The 22,544-nt window shown below is 43.6% G+C and overlaps 2 protein-coding genes across 2 annotated transcripts; both read right to left on the bottom strand.

Moving 5' to 3' along the window:
• Positions 1-5,596: 5,596 nt before the first annotated feature.
• On the bottom strand, positions 5,597-17,337 carry SAAL1 (serum amyloid A like 1). The gene is made up of 13 exons (XM_039552556.1): positions 17,159-17,337; positions 16,827-16,940; positions 15,764-15,847; positions 14,008-14,087; positions 13,569-13,628; positions 13,192-13,307; positions 11,912-12,095; positions 11,557-11,639; positions 11,224-11,412; positions 10,246-10,442; positions 9,633-9,725; positions 6,844-9,049; positions 5,597-6,472 (listed from the first exon to the last, which is right to left on the bottom strand). The coding sequence occupies exons 1-12, from the start codon at positions 17,273-17,275 to the stop codon at positions 8,957-8,959; spliced, it is 1,410 nt and encodes a 469-aa protein (XP_039408490.1). The 5' UTR covers positions 17,276-17,337; the 3' UTR covers positions 5,597-6,472; positions 6,844-8,956.
• A 266-nt stretch (positions 17,338-17,603) lies between these two features.
• LOC104687914 (serum amyloid A protein-like) lies at positions 17,604-19,278 on the bottom strand. Its single transcript, XM_019285762.2, has 4 exons — positions 19,169-19,278; positions 18,722-18,853; positions 18,262-18,400; positions 17,604-17,813 (listed from the first exon to the last, which is right to left on the bottom strand). The coding sequence occupies exons 2-4, from the start codon at positions 18,825-18,827 to the stop codon at positions 17,672-17,674; spliced, it is 387 nt and encodes a 128-aa protein (XP_019141307.2). The 5' UTR covers positions 18,828-18,853; positions 19,169-19,278; the 3' UTR covers positions 17,604-17,671.
• Positions 19,279-22,544: the final 3,266 nt, after the last annotated feature.

Here is a 22,544-nt window from a genome sequence, read left to right as displayed (position 1 = left end):
CAGCATGAACAACATAAATTAAATCACACTCACTTTTTTGCTCTAAGGATGAAAACCAGCAAGGTAAACCCATCAATTCTCAGCAGCAACTCTAAACACACCGGCAATTGTAAAATATCCAGCCTTGGAGCTGTGAATCACATCATCATTTCCAAGACTGGCAAGAGCTGTTCATCTCGCTGTGTTCTCATGACAGATGTTTTTTTTCCCTCTGAGTTTCTTTTATCTTATTAGATTTTAGCTCCCATTATAGTTAGGACAATTTTGTATTGGGGCAAAATTAATTAGTTTGCATCAAAGAAAGGCTCCTTAAAACGTAACACTAATGAGTCTCATCTGCCTGATTAGAGGGCTTTGCTTTTAGGAACACTAGGTACAAAATTTTATTTCAGAGAAATAAAACATGACAAGATTATTTAAGGTTGAAAGCATTAGCTAAACAGTAACTAGGATCATGGATAAAAGATTAGGGTGGCAAACTGTGAGCAGACTTACAACTGACAAGAGGATGCAAGTGTAGACCAGAACAGGCTAATGAGGTTTTGTCAAAGATGTGCAAGCAGAGCTCAGTACAATTCACAACAATGTATTTAGTGAACTGACACTGTGCCTCCCATCTATTCACAATTCTTTTCACCTATTCACATGCTTGTAGGGACTAAATGGAAAAGAGTTACGGATTGGAAAAAGTACCAATATTTAGAAAGAAAAGATGGGAAAAAAGTTCATCCTGGATGAGTCAAACTAATCTTTAATATCTGGCAAACTACCTGGACAAAATATTTGCTTATTTTTCAATCTGATTTTAGTCAAGAACAAGTTGTGTTTATCAATGTTGGCTTTGATTGATGTGAGAATTATTCCAGAGAACAAAGGGAGTTAAATAGATTGGGTATTTCTCATTTATATTAAGCTCCTTCATCCCACTCACTTTCTCTTACCCCGTTAGTACAAACAATTAAAAAAATACAATCTAGAATTAACTTCCTGAAAGACAGGGCAAAATTCACCTGAAAAATCACGTGGTAAACATAGTTAGCAGACTTTTTCTGGTAAATTTGGCATAGTACACCATAAATGACATCTGCACAGCCACATGCTGGGCCATTTGTGAATGACAAATACGTGACATAAGCACATGTAGTAGAATATAAGGGAACTGCCTTCCCCAAAGTGACATCTCCCTCCACAAACCTCTCCAGCACGGACACAAGACTGGGAATGAAGATGTGATGTTTGGAGAGCGGAGGTCCCAGCTGCTGGCAGAAACAGCTCTGTGTGAGAGGAGGCAGAAAGCCCACGACTGGACAAGGATATGCTTTTACACAATGTCTGTGGCCAAAGAAACCACTGTAAATTTGTGAGTGTGCTCTCCAAGCCACCCAGGCAGACGCTGAGGAGCACAACTGAACAGGCACCACCTCTGGCTGGTGGAAAACCATCCAGACCTGCTGCAGAATCACATCGCGGGGCACCGAGGCAGTTACACACAAAAAGCCTCTGGATAAACCAAGAACTGAATTCGAACCTCTTTTACCTCTTTCCTCTGTTATGATACAGTGTCAACTCAAACATTACCACTTTTTGTCAAAATTACCTTGACCTGCAACAGGCAACACTGAAACCTTTTTATCCTTTTGCCAACCTAACACTGGAATTCAAATTTCAAAAAACTCATTTCAAACACCCATGTGTCATCTTCTTCTGATGCCATGCATACTGCACCTGTGCATAATATTCGTCCTGCCAGCCTTCTGCATTGGGTCAACAACAACAACAAAGACAACTGTGCCTGTTGTTCAGAAGCTTTTTGTTATCTCACAGAAGAAGCAAAAAGGCCCAGAGCATGTGTGGGAAGGAAAGACCTTCATTTAATTTAATTATATTTACTTCTTTCACGTCTAAGTAAACTCAGGGATGAGCAGATCAGAACTGGTTAATTAAATCATGACAGCACTTCCTTTACCCTGTGTGGGCAATCACATCGTGCTGCGTCACATTCAGCAGGTTCTTCCAACAAAGCACCCTCAACCTTTACACTGGACAAGAAATAAGTGTGCCTCCCAGATGGCACTGCAGTATTAAGAGCTCTTGTGATGCAAAAGCTGACAGCTGTGGAGTAGCACTGAGATAATTTTCAATACTTCCATTGTGGGGGTTGACTCCAGATCTGTTGGTTACAGTTACTGATAACACTGCAATGAAAGATCTGTTTCTGTTGATGTAGGAACCCAGAGTGCCGAGAATATTTCTCTGCCTGTTTTTAAGAGTTCTTACCCCCCTGGACAACACTGGTATAGCTTTAAACCTTGGAAAAAAATACCAACAGTCAAACAACAACTAGAAAATACAGTGGTGTGAATTAGATTATAGACTACTATGTAAGATTGTCACAGGGCGAAAATTTTAGAGGTTTTAGGCTTCTCTTTATAGTATATAGATAAGAGTAAAAAATACCAAAATGGAGGATTGTTGTTGTTCTCTAAACCTTCTTCTCCTTCTTCTACCACTCCATATTTTGCAGTAAAAGTAGTTTGGATTGATTGGATAGAGAATTCCGCAGTTCCTAGTTGTGTTACCGAATAATTGGTAAGAAAGTAAAAATAATGTACGTTTTTAGTAACTATTGGTTAAAATGTCTTTAAAAGGCTGTGTAAATCTTGATAATTGCTCTCACTCCTACTTTTCCTCCTTCCATGCTGTACCTGGGTCACGCTAGTGGCTCAGTTCCTCTGATAAGACTTAATAAACAACTATCTAGAAGCATTGAAACTACAGAAGACGTCTCATTTTATCTTTTAAGCACCTTGCAAGGACCTTCAGCAAATTCTCTCCCATCAGGAGAGACTCGATTTACGGCACGCTAAAGTGTCAAACCTGATGTTCATCACTGAGTGCTGGACAAGAGGGAAGCAAGCAGGGTGCACTCAAAAGTACATGTACACACACACTGCTGGATGCTGTCTTCACCCACCTGCTCTGGTGTCCAGAAAGGCTGGAGAAGCTCTTGCTTGTATCCATAAGCACATGGACTGTGCAGGAATTGGCTTGGACAACTCCAACCCCTCTCCAGAGCAACTCAATACCAGTATATTTTGCATCTATCTCCCATCTCCTTTTAGGAGTTGTGAAAACCTCTCCAACAGGGGAAGAAGGAAAAGGAAAAATCTTCCCTTCATTTGGGCTTGGGACTTTCCCACGAGAGCAGCTCACACTGCACAGTGCCAATACATTTAGATCTCTCAAAGACTTTCCTTGCATCTACATCTTTTGTCAGCTCATAGGCAATTTCCTGTGTTTCTTTTAGTCTACTCATAAATGTCTTCTACCTACTCACAAAACCAGGCTCCTCCCTTGCTCTTCCATGTTTTCTCCATTCATTTTTCCCTTTCCTATTATTCCAGCCTTTTCTGTCCACTACTGCTCTTCCTTCCATTTAGCCATTGTAATGGCTTAATCTGAAATTACAAAATTGAGTTATTTTGCAGTTTTGTTCATTCCAACCTAAACTGAAGTGTTTCTCCTTCTTTTCTACTCTCTTATTAAATCAAAATCTTTACTAATCAGGCTGGCATAAACTCAAAATGTCTTCCCATTGTTCCTGTCTCCAGCCTTCCCACCTGACTAATGAGGAAATTCTCTGATGTTGAATAGAAGAGTTTGTGCACTACAAAGAATTTTTAATGGAAAATGAAACCTTCTGACATCACTGGCTAATTATAATGCAGCACTGTGGCAGTATTGCAGGGCAGGATAGAAGTGTGCACGTATTTTCCTGTGTGTTTCAATATCCTCCTATTGACAGAAGATAGGGTGGCTGGTCTACAACTGGAGGCCAGGAAATTATTTTTCTGATTTCATTGGAGTAATTGACAAAAGCACTTCCTTTCTACATAAGGTTAACAGATGGCTTGTTAAAGTTACAACTTCTTTAAACAGAGCTGTCACCAAAACTTATATACATGACAACCAAAATAATATTGATACAAATTCACTGCAAAATTAAAATGAAGTTTGCATAACCTAAAGCACAGAATAAATAACTGCCACTATTGCAACACAGAATACCAAGGTGCATTTGCTTTTCTAAGATTTCCTTGGAAACTAGATGAAGGGACATAAATTGGGGAAGTGTCAACATGGGACTTAAGTTACCATGGGCACAAAGATGCAGTCAGGCACTGTGCCTATGCCAGGAGCAGGCTGCAGTCTGCTGCAGACCAGTGGGCAACAAAAGCACCAACCCTGCAGGGCTCTGCTTTCACATCTTGCCTCTCTCATATTCAAGACCTGTGCAAGGCAAGGGCTTGCAACACCTGACTCTGCCTTGCCTCCATCATGATTTGGCTCCCTGATGCCTCACCGAGCCAGCAAAAAACAAGGGGGGAAGAGTGAGTGAATTAAAAAAAGAAAATTTTAAAAAATCCATCAATACTCATTTGCCCACCTGCTGTGATTTTAAAGACCTCATGTTCACCTTAAGCTTGTCTCATTTCCATAAGAGCAGGAGAAACTGCAAAGCAGATTCAGCTTTGAAAATAGAAAATGTAATCAGTGTCAGACTTTTGATAGGTGACTGCACATCAGCTATCCCACCTGGACAGATCTAGAATGCTAACATAATTACTGATAGGTAATACCTTTCTTCTTCAACATCACACTTATTATTTATCCTCTTTGTCAGAATTCTTCCAGGTTTTTCCCTATTTGCCTTCTTTCTCCAGTATCCCTTCTTCATCTTTTTTCTTTCTCTAGTATTACTGCCTTCTCTTTACAGCCTCCTACCACTGTTACCTTTTCTTTGCGAGCTGTTTTGCAGTAACCTTTGTATAAAATTCAGCTCTCAGACTTTCCTGAGCCATCGCCAAGACATGCAGCTCACATGCAATGACCTGGGAGAAAGAAAAATGGAACCCCACTGGGTTTTCCCTGGGTTCATTCATTTTCTCCACAGTAACAACTCAGAAGCAAACCTATTCTCCTACTCAGATGTCAACTCCTTGCATTATAAAACTGGGTTTCTTTTTGCAAAATTAGTGAATCGGGGAGGGAAATAAAAGGAGGTGTAGGAGCAGTATTTTTCATTGCAAAACCTCTGCCAACAGCTGTTGGCAATAACCTGTTTCGTTTTGCCATGCTGGTGATGTCAGGTTCGCTCAGCTCACGCCCCATCGGCTCTGACTGAGGGGCTTCACTCCCTGCAGGGCTGGGGAGCAGAGCACAGCCACTCACTGCCCAGGCCTGCCTTCACATGAAGGGGTTTTGGGAAATTGTATAACATCACAGCAGACTGGTCCTTGCCCCAGGTGTAGCAGGTTCTTCCCTTCTCACTGACTTTGGCAGAGCACGTGAATTTCATCATCATGGCCAAAAAAATAAAAAGTAAACAGAGAGCGCTGAAAGAGGACGTTTAATTTTGAAGGGGAAATAAAAGGATACATTAGGGAACTGCTGTGACCAAGAGATTCTGCTCTAGAAAAAAAACCCAGCAAATTCTTCAGTGAAAAACAGAAGAGAGACTGCAGCTTTCGTAACACCCAGTAGCAGCCAAAATAAGGGTAGTGAGAAAGAACATGGATTTTCAAGGGAAACAAAACCACAGTAACACCTCCATACCTTTTAATGCTAATACAATAAACTATGAAGATATTTCACTTACAAATAAAGATTGTGTCTTACTGTTCCTTTTGGATACAGCTTGATTTCAGTGAAAGGTGATTACAATAGGGCAGTTGTAACAACATATCATCTTACAGAGAAAGGAATCACTATGGCAGTCACAAGAAATATGGACTAAAAAAGTAGTGACAGAAAATTAATCAAGCAGAGTGACATGCATTCGGAGAAACACAGAAAGGAGCTTTTTAGGTTTCATGGTTTAGCCTACCAGAAAGGATGAATTTGCAACATGAATATTGGGCAAGCATTAGGATATCAGCAACCACCTCCTTGCACTGCCAAAGGAGCAGATTAAGCATTCCAATGCCACTGTTTCTTTGCCCACATCCCAAATTTCTTCGGTTTTGTTGTGCTTTGTCCCAGCAGGAAAAAATTACAATGTGGGATAAAGATGCCACATGTACATAAAACTGAGTCAACAGAATGTTAGAATCCTATCTTTGAATGAAATTATTATATGGTTCTATTAAGCCTGATTTAAAATAAGGCCTTCCAGTCTGCTTTCTGCCTCAATTTTCTAGGTGTTCTCATGCCACAAGTCACATCTGGCTCTGTCCAAGCAGGACTGAGCTCCTGCGGCTTTAGTTCAATGCTTCAGATACCCACTTTTGTTCAGAGCTCTGCACAGAGCAGTGACAAGTACTTCTCATTTTTTCCCAAATGAGGATGTTCTGGAGTTAATCAGATCTTTGCCCTGGAAGAAAGCTGTTCACCTGCTTGTAGACAGACAGACAATTGCTCCGAATCAACTGGCCTAGAGAGCTCTGGCTTGCCAGTGGGTATCAGAACAGATCTAGGAGAGGGAATTAAAAAAAATACCAAACTCAATACCCAGACACTTCCCAAACCCTCCCTGCCCCTCCCCCAAACCCCAAACCCATGCTGCTCAGGAAGCACAGGCCGAGGGAGGTCCCTGCTGGCAGGATGATGAAACACACGTGCACCAGTTCCAAACACATCACCCACCTGCTCCCACAAATCCTTTCTTCCCTCTCTGAACCCCACAAACACGGCACAGCTACCTTGCACTCACCCTGGCACCAGCCTCTTGCTCCCAAAGGCAGCACCACCTCCACTGCACAAGGGCAGCTGCCTGCTGGGGCAAAGGGGGAATCCCAGTCTCCAAATCACCGTGTTTATCTAGGATACAAATTCCCAGCATACCTGAATTATCATTCTGCTGAAGCTAGGCTGACTGACCATCCCTGCAGCTCCTTCTGTTGCAGATGAGCAGGCAGATGGGACCCACCTGGGTTCCCACATGACATTGGTCATTTTTTCTGTCACACGACAGGCATCAGGTATCAGTAACAGTTCATCAACACTGGATATTGGTGTATTGAAAAGAAGAAGGAACAAAATAAAACAACAGATCTTGTCTCAGCTTTTTTTCTGTATTACCTAACATGGCTACTGCAGAATTTCGACTACAACAAATTTCAGCAGACACACACCAGAAATAATGCTTCACTGTGGCGGAAGACACTTATGATACAGCTGGGGACAAACTAAGATGAAAAAATGTTTATGGGATGAGACCCACATTAACTTCCAGACCATAAAAACAACTGTGGAAAAAAAGCAAGAGTTAAAATAAATATTCAGTGAAGGAAAACATATTTTACAGCACGCAGAGGTTCGATTTTCCTCTTAAAACTGACACAGTTGAGACTAACAGACATTTCCAGTGGCTGAGAAAACAAATTTAATTGACACTAGAATGAAGGAAAGCATACAGGTTTGGGTTTTTTTTTAAAAAAGCAGCTTTATTACAAATCTGTAGGTTTAAGAAAATATCCCAAAATTGTCAAAGTAGTATGAAAAATGCTGTCATCTGATTCACAGTCATCAGTTTTCGCCAACAAACATAGCATACAAAAATTGATATAAACCACGGCAATTCTTTTTGGCCACACAAGTCAGATATTTGTAATTCCAAATTCCCTGCTGACAACTAAGATGCTGCTGGCAGGGGGATGACAAAATTGCACCTGTTTTGAAAACTGGAAGTTGGGATGGAAAGGTTATATATACATATGCACATATTGTATTTTACCACATGTCCAGGTAACTCTGGGCAAACACAACATGACCCAGCACAATGCTAAAGTCTGTAAAACCTGGAGAGCCAGGGAATGTGTGTATGTGACATTGAGTTATTCTCTGTGCTCTGGTTCCCATCTGCTTTTACATCTCAAACCGAATAACAACCAATTGTTTTCCACTCTCATTTACAGAAACAGCGAGGTTGAGGTGCTGCTGTACTGTCTCTTCAGACTCAGAGCGTGTCAGGTGCACTGCATGCAGACACAGGATCTAAGAATGCAATGCACTTAAAACATCACGTAATTAAAGTGGGAGTTTTAGGAGATTGTACACTGAATTTCCTGCAAGTGACCTAACACCTTAAGCTACCCCACGGAAAACATGGCATTTCTCATGCCATTCAGAAAGAATTCATGTAACAAATGAAGAAGGAAAGAACTGACATGTATCAATTTACACTCCTAAGCTGAAGCACAGACTGCTGCAAAAAACCCGAAAGGTCTGCAAGTACACCAGGGATTGAATCCAAACCTGCCCTACAACTCTTAACTGTGGGGAGTTACCTGCAATGGCTGGAAGCTGCAGCAGAGACCATTGGTAACAATATTCTCGAATCCTTTGAACTGCACAGGACTGAGACAGCACAGCTCAGAGCTGCAGTGAAGATGAGGCTTCAGTAGAAGTGTGAAGATTCGAAAGGAGCAGGATGAAACATTTCTGTTACAGTACCTGCCCAAGGTATTGATACGATCTTAAAAAAATCCCCAAACAACTCTGTAATTTAACTCCTTTTATCAGGTGCTTGAAGGGGATTTTCTATTGAGCAATCCTCCTTTTGCCAACAGCGACTTGAAAGAAACCAGCACCATGTTAAAAAACTACTCAGTGCATTTCATTCATTTTGCTGTTTCAACTTCAGTTGAAAAGCACAGAATTGAGAGTTATTCAAAGAAAACTGCTCTGCAGGAGAGCCATTAGAAATCAACAGTCTCTCATTACCGGAGCAAACAGGATGGAAGATGCAGAAGTGATTTACAGTAATTTCCTTCCCCATGCAGACCAGACTAACCTTAGGTTAATCAGGGCTACCTGGAACGTTTCTTAAAAGCCACCTGCTGGTAAAGAGGTTGCCTCATTCTCCTGCATTTACTGAAAACCTGATCTCTGAAATGCTGTAATGAAACAGTCCAAAATCTTCATTCCAAGGAAGGAAAATATTTCATGTACATTCTTAGGTGTGAACCTTCAGGCTTGGGAAACGTTTTTCTAGATTGTCAGCAAGTGTCTGATCAGCCTCACGCAGGACTTCAAGGAAGCTCTCCACCTGGAAATAAAAAACCCACACAAGAAGGAAAAAAAACCAAAAATAACTTGCATGAAACCCCGAATTCTTACACTGGCACAGGGGCTCTTTCTACTTCTGTGCCTTCCAAATAAGAGCAGCCAGCAGCAGCCACTGCAATGAAGAATGGAAAATGCCCCACAGTAGCTACCTTCCTCCTAATTCCACTTGGTCAAAATTTTGAAATGTTACCACTTTCCTCCTAAACCCTTACTTCCTTGTTTAAAGGAAACACAGAAACTTTTCTCACCCAGAGAAAAGCTCCCTATGAAAAATATTTAGAATAATTCTTCTATAAAAATACACAGGACAAATTTTCAGCTAGGATAAACTTTCAGACATCCATTCATTTCAGCACAGTTTGGCCCTGCATCAGCTGATGATCTCAGCAAAGCTCTGGCTGAAGTGAGGCAGAACAGACAGAGGAGGTAAGACTGTCTGGCACTGGAATGGTGTTTTACCTGTGCCTGAGCAATTCTGTCCTGCTTGTACATTGGATTTGGAAAGGTCCTGCCACCCAAGGAGCACTTTTTCAGCTGTGTCACAGACTTTGTCACATACTCACCGACGCAAAATACAGAGGTAAGAGGTTCTGAAAAGCACAGCAACATGTCTGTTCATTCAGGTGTCCCTGGTGCAGTCCTTCTAAGGTATTCTCCTGGAAAATGAGAAATACAACCAGCATGTCAGGAACAGTTGTTGAAAGAACAAACTCAAAACTGTGCACAGCATCTACAGAATGTGCTTTGTTCTTATAAATGGGTAAAACAACCAGAACTTACAGTTCTCAGAGAAAGCCAGACACAGCTGATACAAAAAGGTGTGAAAGCTCATGTCACAAGTCTCTTAACCTGAATGCTTCCATAATTAAAAAGGTCCATTTGAGAAGGTGACTTTATATGTTGACAGTATTTCCTTTTTTTAAATAAACTGACTTTCATTCAAAAGAAAGGGCAACATACAGCTACAGAATTTATCATACAGAATCTTGGCACACACCTCAGAAAACCTGTGTCCCTCTCATCTCCCACACACGTTGCTACTTACCTTCTGGTTGATTCTCTAATGAATTCCCATTAAGCAACTGCACTTGCACAGGAAAATGCCAACATTAATAGCAGAGACTTTTTTCTTACCTACCCAGAAGAAATCCCTACTAGAATTTTGTTTACTCTTACCTTGGTTAGTTCTTGAAGCATATTGGAAAGTAATTCACAGCAAATATCCTTCAAAATTTTTAAATGGAAATCTTCCTCATTTACATCAGTCCTTCCACTCTCTTCTTGCTCGGACTCCTTGGAGTTATCAACAGCTCTCTTCCCACAGCCCTCCATGTATTGTAAAATACGAATCAAGCTCCCAATCAGTGGCATATCTTAATACAAAGTAACAAGAAAAGCGAACTTTAACACTGAAAATTCTTGCCCATCCTTTCAAGGCATTAGAATTTTGAAACACACCACCATACTTTACACAAAGCTATAGGAATGTAAATTCTGACAGTGTTGCGTTTTGTACTCAAAGACAGTTTTAAAGAGGCAAGTGGAAATGTAGTAGAAAACCAAAACCATTTCTCATGCAAGCTGACCTGTATCTATAAAAAGTATATGCCAGTGGTAAGGAGTATGAGAAGGAAACTGTCTTTAGTAGTACCCAGTGAGGGCAGTATGTTAAATTTGCATCCAGATAATCCTGTCTAACAAACCAAACTGCACAATGTCTTTCTGCTGCAGGTGACCCTGGCCCACATTCTCAAGACAAGCTTTTAATTCTAAAGACTTGTCCATGGATTGACAAGTTAAGAAATGATAGATGGATTTAAGTAAGTGCAGAATCTCCCCCTACTAAAAAAAATTACTACATAAAAAGAATGTATTACTATATTTTAGCAAAAATAAGTTTTGCAATTTTCACTAATTTACCCAACAGAGAAGACTGAGCAGAATCCGTAGATTCTGGTACTGTAACTCCTCAGAATTTACAGCTCATCCAGTAACTGAACTTTGGGCTAGCTGTGATTTTGAGTAACCAGGAAAGAGTCTTACTGTATGCAATGCCACTGAATTGAACTACCTTCCACACCCACATAAAGTCAATTGTGAATATTAACTTTAAAAAAAAAGAAAAAAACCCAATAAACAAAAAGCACGACTTGCTTTTCCTCATCCTGATGTATTCCTGCTCTGTCTGTGAGGCAAACATAGCAGACAGCACGGACAAGATAGAGGCCAGCACAGTCTTCTGCTCCTGCACAATGATGGGTGGATCATCTGGCTGGCAAAGCTCCTGGCAAACAAGGTCATAAAGCAAACTCCAAGTCTCTTTTCCTCCGTCAGGCGCCTGCACTTGGGAAAGAAAGAAAGAGAACCCACCAACCCAACAAATTTAATCCAGGTATGTGAATTCCTTTTCTCCCCAATAAATACGTGATGATCCAGAAGTTACAGCCTCTCTTGGTCCCCTCACACGTAGCAATTCCAGCATCTTACCAATAGCCTGGATACCCTCATCCACCGTGGTCAGGAGCTGCAGGATATGCATATAAACATCCAGTCCTTCTGGGTTATCTGATCTACACAGACCAAACAGCAAAAAGACAAATTGAAGTGCTGGTTACTGAGCTTATAGTCTGTGTTTTGGTCACAGAGAAGCCCATCAGCAATCATTGCCATTCTCTTTGCTAACAGACAAATTGACTCATTTCAAACCGTAAGTCCAGGAAAACATATCCCAGTGACCTGTCAAATTGCGCTGTTCCCACTAAGAGCAAGATGTTTGGACACAGGCCTTACAAGGTTGTAAGGAGTCTTCCCAGCCATGAAACCAAAAAGAAATCTCCCATACCGGACTTGCTTGGCTGCTTCAAGTATACAAGGCACAATCTTAAAGTCTGGAAGTTCTTCAGGGGAATCATCTGCAGATGGTCCCACAGAGCGACAAGTGCCGTTTTTGATCCAGTTTAACATCAGCTCTTCATCCAGATCAAAGAGCTTGTCCACCACTTCACCCACTTTCACCAGCAATTCAACTGCACAAGAGAGCATGTTATTTTTATTTCAACAAGACTAACAAGGAAGAGCAAAAAATTAGCTCACAAAATGCTAGTATAGACAAGTATTCAAAGTAACTTCAGGACTGAAATATATTCATTTTCTTCATAACCTACTACAGGTTGCTATGTTTAATTCTTTTATGTGGCATAGACCACATAAATAAAAATAATAAATAGGGATTGCTGGAAAGCCCACTGACACCTTCTACCTTGTCATGCCACATGTGAAGCAGTAACTTTATTCTCCAAAGAGATTTCATGTTCCTGAAAAGTCGTAACTTCTACTTCTGAAGTAAAACTTTTCAAGATTTGTTCCTAGATACACAGTTTTATGCTAATCTTCCACCTGCCAACCTGCATTTTACTTAAACAGATCTGTTATTTCAATAGAATAGAGCAGGATTTCTGAAAATTGTCATTAAAAAATTTTATTAAAAAATTGAAAAAGCTGTATTATTAGGATTCCTTGACAAATGACAACTGCTGTTACAACTGAGTTGGATGTTAAACATAAATGCTATTCCAAATATTTCCATTTTTAGGTGGTTGGTGTGGTTTTTGCTAAATTAGTGCTAAGAGAGATTTGTGTAGCACGACTGCATACCCAAAGCCTGCACAGTATTCAGCTGCCAGGGTAACTGAATCATTCCTCCAGTTCCCATTCCACAGATGCGGTAGTTTTAAAAACAGAAAATCCATATCTGACGTGAAAAAAATAAATTAAATGAGGTCTTGTTTCAAGGCCTTGTTCAAAAATTACATATGTATATCCCTGAATGAGGACTATGTCCTTTCTTTTATTGGGGCAAATAACAATTTCTTCAATTAAACATATTTGAATCCCCCCCCAGAGCTTTCTTCTTCGTCTATGAGTTTCTGGTTAGTTTTATATATATTTATAAACCTGCAAAGGCAGGGCAAGTTTATTTTGCTGTCCTTTAAACTCATGAGGCTTCCTTTATTTTAAAGAAGTTATCCCAACTGAAAATACTTGTCTTTGAAATTGCAAACTTCAGTTCTTATTTTTCTTCTTCAAACACCCACTAAATCCCAGCTTGTTTTGGCAGCTTACCATTTGTAGAGCTGGACATGATAAAGCAAACACAGTCGTACACAGAAGGATTCTCTCGGATCCTCTCCACCCAGACATTGGCCACTTCAGGCTGGGAGAGGCAAGTTAACAACAACCTAGGCAAGAATCCCCCATTTAACAGATTAGAAACCAGCTCACTCCTTCTAGTTATGCAAGTGTACATCCAAAATAATGAGAATGATGTGACAGAAACAGGAATCTAACTCACAGCAAAGTAATCCCAGAACAATGCAGAAACAATAAAAGGAAAAGATGAGAGGATAATAAAATAGTGAGCCCACTTGTCAGTTTTCTCCCCAGGCCTCAGAGCATAGCAGAACTACACTACTGATACATTAATTTCTGAGATGTCCTACCTGCTTGTTTCCAGAAGAGTTGGGGAGTCTGAATCACACAAACGTTGCAGTAACACTTGACTTTAAGGAGAAAATGCAGGGAAAAAAATGTTAATAAAATCCATCTTTATTTTTAAAAAAGGTATAAAAAGGTTCATTTCACAGCTGCAGCCATGTTCTGAGATTAAAGGCAGCTTTTCCTTAGTGTGCATGCACTTCCAGTGTCTCAAGACTGCCAAACTTAGAAACTAACTTGACTGGTGATTTAAAACCCCCCAAAAATAGTGGTCTATGTCCTTTCTTCCTTTCCCGAGCACTTCCCACACAAACATGGTCAGCCAAAATTATGAATGAAGACGAAGCTTGGCAGGCAAGCTTGGATCCCTCTCTAACAAATATTCCCTGATTGTGGGTCCAGACAAGCAGTACCTGTGCATATACAAAGCACACAGACACTTACCCAAGATTCTCATCTTTGCTAATGGACATGCAGATGTCCTGGAAACAGGCCATATTCCCTAATATTCCCACACAGATTTCCTGGAAAGTCAAAACACAGTATAATGAGACAACTGCAACAGTCCACAATTTCACTTCCAGAGCTGTAAGACAAAAGTAAAAGAGGTTCGAAGATGTTTTCCAGTTTGATTTCTTATGACCCACTGATTTCATGACAAAGATACAAAATCTTCCACAGATTCTATACAGATTTTTGTGTTCTATCAGACTAGCCTAAAATATACTCAGGTACTATTCTATTCAGATGTTTAAGTGTTAAGGTGTTCCATAAAAGCAAATGTATCTTGAAATCAGCCCTACTTGCATATTCTTTGTATACTCTTATGAAGCCCATCTGGCAGCCCTGTTATTAAAGCAAAAAGGAGTCCTAAACCAAAAATATCACTACGTAAGCGGGACCCTCACTGACATTCACTTGCTCACAAAAGAAAGAGATCTTAATACAAGCAAAGCCCATTTTCTGATTAAAGAGATCTAAAATAAAATTAAATTTAAAAAAAACCCAAAGCAGTGCAGCAGTGCGTCCCATTATGATATTCAGGCCAAGTTAATAGTGAAAAAGGATGCACACTTGTGTAATGGGGACCTGAAACACCTGCAGGTGACTGGTGCTAAAACAAAGCGAGTCATTAAATTGCTGCGAACTAAAGTAAAAAAAATCAACTCTCCACTAAGGTTGTCTTCTTAATTATTAACATGCTATTACCTCTACTAAATTACAGCAGGCACTCCAGCAAACACTGTTTCATGAAAGTAGCTGCGACAGCCAATTTGCAGTCCCTTCCAAATTCTGGTTGTACTTTCCAAATTCTGGTTGTACTTTCCAAAGGTAAAGCACTAAACTTTCAAAGCTCTTTGTGTCTCTACTCATCTCCTGGAGTAAAGCATCTGGTAACTTCTGAGGAAAAGGATTTACATCAACACTGAATACCTTTGAAAATCCTCTCTTAAATCCTACAGTGCTCTGCATAGCACAAGCTGCAAATCAATGACATCAAAAGAAGCAGAAAATAAAAAAAAAATTCTTAAGTATTGGTGTCTAATAATTCCACAGATTACTTTTTGTAATCTTTTTGTGCTTCCTTCTCATTATCTTGTTCTGATTTGATTGGTAATAAATTAACTTCCCCAAGTGGAGTCTGTTTTGCCTGTGACAAATGACAGTAACTGGTGAGTGATCTCTGCCTGCCCTTATTTTGACCCATGAGTCTTTCGTTGTATTTTCTCTCCCCTGTCCAGTCAAGGAGAGGAGTGACACAGCAGCTTTGGTGGGCACCTGGTCTCCATCCAGGGTCAAACCACCACACTTCTGTAGGTCCGACTAAAGAAATTCATGACCATTTCAGTAATCATTCAGTTCAGTAATCAAAAAACAAGTCAAAAGGAAAATAAGGCCAGACTGCTGGGTTTTATAATAGGTCTTATAACTATGTTTGATAAACTCAGTCCTTCATCAGTTTATCTAGATGAGGATATGTGAGCAGACATGTACCAGCTTCAGCATCACCAAAATTCTTACTGATTAGACCATGTTAAAAACAGTGAAAAAGCATTTTAAAATTTGATTTTGTGTTTTCTCCTGGTTCCCCTTACACATTACACACGCATTGGGAGAAGGGAGATAAGTGTAAATGCATGTACAGGGCTATCTACTATTGCTCTTAACACAGAACAGCTTTTTGAGAGCCCATACTTACAGTTAGGCGAGGGCATTTGGACTTGGCAAAAACTCCCATGAATATATCGGGGGCGTTGAACTCTTGAAGAAATAAGGCAACATCCTGTGGAGAAATTGAATGGAGAAGCAAGTGGATGTCTACAATTTCCAAATGCAAAATCAAAAGTGTTCTGAGTTGACAAACTCGCTACACAAAATTTGTTATTTGCCACCAGTTAATACCAATAATCTTTGTTTTTCAATGAGAAAAGGCCAGCAAGCCCCTCTAGTGATTCAGTATGCCAGCGATTTGCTGTACAATGAGCCAAAAATCATATTTGCAAGAAAATGCAAATTGCTCCCTATCTCAACAGAAACAGACACTCAGCCAGAATTCAATAAATACCACGTTTTAAGGCATGACATCACCATGATACATAAAAAAGAAGCAAATGAAGGTGCCATCAGAACACACAAAAGAGGAAATCTCCTCTATTTTACCACACTAAACCACAAGATTAGTTCTCTACTTGGGAATAAAGGACCCATGTCCTATGCTTTTTTAAAAACTCTGAGCAACAAGGTAAGGAATAAAATAATAATACTTAAACTAATATATATATATATATATATATATATATCTTGAGAATTTGTTCCAGCATTTGAGAGTGCTGAGAGAAATACCAAGAAGCTGAGTTACATTGCCACTGCAAGTCTGCAGCTAAACTGTGAAACGCTGTTTATCTATGAGAGAAAGCTACGCTTACCAGCAGGACGTACTACAATTTTTAGAGGAAAATATGCCTGTTTAGAGACGGCATCAATATTATGCCCACAATCCAAGCGCTGAAGACACGGGCTGCGCACCCGAGTTGATTCCAGCGGCAGCTCCCGTCCCGTCCCCGCTGCTCCTGCAGCGCCGGCTCCATGGCGAGCCCGCTGGGTGCCGCCCCCCGCAGCTGTCCCGCCTCACCCTGCCCGCCGCACCGGGTACGAGCAGCGCCGCCACAACCAGCCCGCCTGATTCCCTGCCTTCTCCCGCTGCCAGCGGAACACTCGGGGCACACGGGCCCCGAGGTCCGAGTGCCGCACAAGGCTCCTACCTCGTCCATCGACATGTCCCACACCTTGCAAATGTCATTCTCCATCTCCTCGTCCAGCTCCGTCCGCGCTCCCTCGGGGCTGCCGGCGGGATCCGGCTCCGCGGGGGCGATGACCTGGGACACAACGGGGAGGGGGGGAAAACGATCCGGCTGAACCTCCGGCACCACTCGGGAGCCGCTGGGTTCCGAGGTGTGTCCCCATTGTGTCCCCGGGTTTGTCCCCGCTGGTTCACGCTGTGTCCCCACCCCGGCCCTGGGAGCGATCGCGTCGCACCCACCCGGCGCTGACCGACACCGGACCCGCCGCCCGCTCCCTCCCGGCGGCCGCGCACCTCGATGAGGCGGGTGAGGACGCTGAAGAGCCAGTGCTTGCTGTACACCGTGTTCCCCACCGCGTCCCCCTCCTCCTCCTCCGCATCGCTGCACGGCGGTGATGGGTTGCGGTCCATGGCGGCCCCACAGCCGTGCGGGGGCAGCGAGGCGGCGGCGCGGACAGAGCGGCGCCAGCGGCCCCACAGCGCCCCCTGCTCACCGGCGGCCACTGCCGCCCCCCTCGCCCGGGGCAGCGCGGGCCGCGCTGGGATCCCACCGGGATCCCACCGGGATCCCACCGGGACCCGCCCGCCCACGGCAGCCCCTCCGCGCAGAGCGGCCCCCGCGCTCCCGGAGCACCCGAGGGTCCCAAGGGGGATCCTTTGGCAGTCCCCGTGATGTCCCGACACCGCCCCGCCGCCCCCGCCCCGCAGCCCCGGGAGGATGGATGCTCGCAGCGAAGGGAACAGTTCTCAGGAGGATTTCTTTATTGGGCTGTACAAAGAGCGGTGTGACAGGAGCAGAGTACAGCGCTAGTACTTGCTGGGCAGCCCCGCGGGCCGGTAGCGGTTCGGGTCCCCGCCGCTGCGGCCCCACTCGTTCGCCTCCTGGTCCGCCCGGGTGTCCTCGCCGCCTCTGCCGCTCCAGCTGCCCTGCCAGTTCTCCCGGGCGTCGCTGTGGGAAGGAGGAAAGGCCACCTGAACAGACTGCATCTGACTCAGCCTTGTGTTGGTTCCCTCACTCATGTGAAACAGCTTTTCCGCAGGGCTTGTCAAGGTGAGATGCAAGCACACACTCGGCCTTTGTCTGAAAGCCCGCGGTGGAACCCGTAATTGTTATGTCGGGAAATGAACCAGCAGTGAAGCAGAGTTCCTTATCAGAAATGCGGAGAAAGGAATCTGCCTTTTCGGGAGGACAAGAAAGGCTGGCGCTCGTGTGGCACCATTCCTACAGAGACTGGCTGTCCACACGGGAACAGTGTTCCTATAGGAACTGGCTGTCCCCGCCCCTCTGCTGTCCTTCTAGGTGCAAAGCTGCATGCAAGTCGAAAAGGACCTCACCCCAGCTGGAATGCCCGGATCCCTAATAATTCACTGTTAACAAGACAAGCACACTCTATTACCTGATCACCCTCGCTGCCCAAGCACCACCAGGTCCTCTCCGGGCAGCGTCATAATTCCCACGGGCATGGAAATACTTGTCGGCACCTATGTAATTTGCCTCGCGCATGTCCCGGTATGCTCTGTACATATCCCGCGCCCCTGAAGAAAGCAGAGAAACAGAGATGATGTTGACTTGAAAGAGTCAACAGAAGTAGCTCGGTACGATTTCAGCAGGAGCTGAAAAGCCCAAGGAGCAGTAACAGAGTGAGGCACTACTCCACAGCAGCCTTTGCACAGGGCTGTGCCCACAGAAAGCAGCTGTGGGGGCTGATCAAGGCCCTCATCCAGCAGCAGAAACCAGCGGGGTCTCTAACATGGAACTGCGGATCTCCCAGCTCTGAGGGCAGCACCACTGACTGCCGGTAACCTGTGCTTGGGGAGGGGTTCCTGAGGGAAGGGTCCCTGGTAACAGCAGCTTACCTCCAAAAGCATCCCAGACAAATCGTCCAGCTCGGACCAGTGCTGGTCTCTCAGCACTTGCACACAGAACAATGGAGAGCAACGCGATGCAGACCCAGAGCCTCATGGTTCCTGGCCAAACCTGACAGGGAGCTGAGAGACAGTGAGAGAGATGAGCAGTTCTGGAGCACATTTGAGCACCCACCACATCCCCAGCTGTGCCCCGGCTGCTGCCCCAGTGCTGAGGGCCCGCCCAGGACCCCCTTCTCCCCCTGCAAGGAGTGGTGCCCTCTGTGCAACCACAAGCTCCACAACAGAAGCAGATGCACATGAGAAACCTGCATTTTAGCACTCCCTGCTGCTCCTGCCAGGAGTACAAAGAAGTCCCACATGCTAAAGCATCAGTCCTGCTCCCAAATACCACCTCGAAACACTGCACATAGCTCACAAATTTAGAATGTCACTCACCACTGCAGAAAGGCAAAGCCAAAGGAGATGGAGATTGTCTCGTGTGCTCTCAGACTCAGATAGGGTATTTATAAGCACTTCAAACTCCTCAAAAGAGGAAATTGGAAAGGATACCCACAGCCGGGAAATCCCCACCAGCACTCCCAACACAGAAATCATTACTGGAAACCTGTCCTTGTCCTCACTGAAAGTTCATAGCTCCTGTTACACAATATTTTATGTGATGCTTCTTCAGGTGTCCTTGGGACTATTTGCTCCTCATAACAACCAGACTGAGAAATTGCCTTGAAGGCTGAAGAGTTCCATGTGCTTGAAGTGTTACTACTGTCTCAAGGGTGACACTTTTGTTTGGATCTTGGGCTGAACAGAGCTCGGAGGGGAAGGTGCCTGGCTGTCTGCACATTGAAACACAAGGTCAGGTCTGTGTCTTTGCACAAGGAACATGTGAGCTGCATTACCAGAAGGGCTGCAGGAACTGCTAAGTGAAATTCCCATCCGAGCTGGGATTGCCAGATGAATCCCAGAGTTAATGGAATGGAAAATGTGAAGTGTTTTTCTTAACTCCATTGCAAAGCAAACCGCATACACCTACATCCCTGCTGATAATGCTCTAAGACAGCACAGACACACACACCATATAGAGGGTCTGAATGGTTCATTTTGTCTCGGCTTGCTCTCACAGACCCCTCTCGAGGGACTCCAGCCACCCTGCTGCAACAGCAGCTCCGTGGGGCTCAGGTGGACAGTTTTGGACAGCAGTAAACATTTGACCTAAGGGGAAATTCAGATCCATACAGCCACAATTCTGCTACACTTTAAATCAACTGTCTGGCCCTATTGGCATGGTTCACTGTTTAAGCACCCACTGTGCTCTCCCTGCTTAGAGCCTGCTCGCTTTCCTTGGTTAACAACTCAACACAACCCTTTCCCCTGCAGAAAGCTCCAGGGGTTGAGTGCAGTTGCACTGGAGAGTGAGTGTGCAGAAGGTGTCCCCATTTTGTGGTCTTGTACATGATTTAAGAAGTCTGAGAGCACTTTACATTCCCCTCAGAAGAGTTCGGGGTAGCTGCCCCAGTCACAACTCTGCCACTGTAAACAATTCACGGATGGAGCTGCAGGGCAAAGGCTTGAGCTGAGAGCTAATAAAGTGTCAACAGTAACTTCCTTGGGTGTCACTGGACTTCAGTCAAAAAATTCAGCTTAAGGGGAAGAGACATTTTCCACAGACAGGCCTGGAGCAGCAGGACAGATACTCTGTAGTGTGATGTATCTCAGAATGGAACAATTTGCAACAAGAATCTAAATCCTAACCCAATAGACAAGGAAACCCTGCAAAAAGCAGGGAGCAGACACAGATTTTTGTCCCTTGGCACCCCTGACCCTGATACTTCACAGTGTAACAGCTCAGCTACTGCAGGGATTGGAATGCACCTCTGTTCACATCCTGATGACCTACATCCTTGTAGCATATGGCAGTGCAAGTGCCTTCTCTGCTGGCAGCAAGTAGCCTTGTCACGTTTTTGGTTTTTAAAAATCTGGAAAATTACTCCTTAAGTTGGGGTACAGGCACGTGGCACTTTGCCCAGAGACTTAGAATGAAGCATTGCCTTCAAAACTGACCTAAGAACTTTTTCCCTACAAGAGCTCAGACACTTTGGACCATAGAGGATATTTTGAGTCTTACATTGGTTCACGTTCTCTCAAAACCAACATTTTCTGCAAACATGAGGGTAACTGCAAGAAGGCAGGTGCTGGAGGGATTCTTTAGACGATCTCAGAATGCATCCCCTTGTGTCCCCCAGCAAGGACAGCAGCAGCGACACCAACACTGGAGCTCCTGCTGGAACTGAGATAAAGCTGCAGCTTGGGGCTCCAGCAGGGAAGAGCCTGAGCCCTGCTTTCCAGTATCCTCTTGGCCTGCACCTCCAGGTCACGACCCTTGGCTCACAGAAATGAGCTGCAGCCAGAACTGCTGCTTTCGCAACAGAAAGAGGTAAAGCTGCCTCCGAGCACGGAGGAAAGTTTGGACAGAGTATTTCTTCCCAGCCTGGCAATAAAACACTGGCAGCACATGCGTATTGGAAAACAACACATAGAGACCATTTTCTGGGTTTGTACACTCTGATGCAATTAAGATAAAAAGCAACGTTCCACAAACATTCCACAATTTTGCAATCTAAGAAAGACTGAGAAAGGGGACGAGGTGGATTCCCAGCTCAGGCACAGTAAGAGTTGCTGCTATTTCTTAATCTGGGAAAGAACAGTGCCTTACTTAAGTTTACATGTGCAGTAATTCATTTCAGGAGTTTTGCCAAGTATGGAGTGAGTATATGCTAACACTGACTTTGGGCTTACAGACATGGAATGACTGTAAATTAGTCTCCTTTCACGACGCAGATTGAAAATGCCGATATTTATCAGAAGTGAAATTGATTTACCCATAGGTTTCTAATAGTGAAATAAATGTGAAATAATGTATGATAGTTTTTTCTTTAAAAAAAAAACCAACAAAACACCACCACCAGTTTCTATTTAAAGCTGCTCCAGGCTAAGCCCCCTTTATTCATCTCTGCTTTTCAAGGGTCTCTCCCAGCAGTAGTCACCCACAAAAATCAAAGCCAGTGAGGCTGGCTCGAGCTGTGAGTGGTGTGTGCTTAGCTGGCTGACAGGAGCCTTGCTCTGTGCAACTGTGATTTCTGAACAGAAGACCCTCTCATTTTACAGTCCCTTCCCCTTACCCCTATAAGATGAAAACAAACTCATCCAGAACAGGAAACATTCATTTTCCAACTCTTCTTCAGAGAGCAAACTCTCACTCTTTATTGACAGCCAAGTTAGTTGAAATGATCAACACAATGTTAAACACAAGCTCACTTGAAACACAAAATCTGAACGCACACTTCCCATTATGGTACCTGTATGACCCTTCTGACCTGATTTTTTTTAAAGAAAGCTCTAACTGGAATTATTATTTACTGTTAAAAAAACCCAAAAAAAAAAATCAAAAAAAAAAAAACCCCAACCTGCAGTCAAAGTTAACCAAGTGTACAAACCCCTCACAAAAGTAAGAAAGAAACTGATGCATACACAAAATACATCAAGCAAATAAAGTGGAACCATATGGAAATAAGCCAGGCACATTCTCAGAAATCCAGGAATTCCTCTGAGGAAGGCAAGAGGAGCACCCAGCTACACCACACACTGCATGAACCCGAGGCAGGTAACTGTGGCAGCCCCTGAGGCAGCAGCAGGCTCATCTGGCAGGGAAGAGAACAGGCACCAATGCCATCTGGTAGGTGCCTGACTCCCATTCCCAGTCTTACTGCGGGAGCAGGGGGTATTCCTGATGGCACAGATCCTTCTATTTCCAATGGCA

This window comes from Corvus cornix, chromosome 5 (assembly GCF_000738735.6).
Source record: "Corvus cornix cornix isolate S_Up_H32 chromosome 5, ASM73873v5, whole genome shotgun sequence".
Classification (NCBI taxonomy): domain Eukaryota; kingdom Metazoa; phylum Chordata; class Aves; order Passeriformes; family Corvidae; genus Corvus; species Corvus cornix.
The sequence above is the reverse complement of the archived record's forward strand: the minus strand, read 5'-3'. Positions and strand labels throughout refer to the sequence as shown.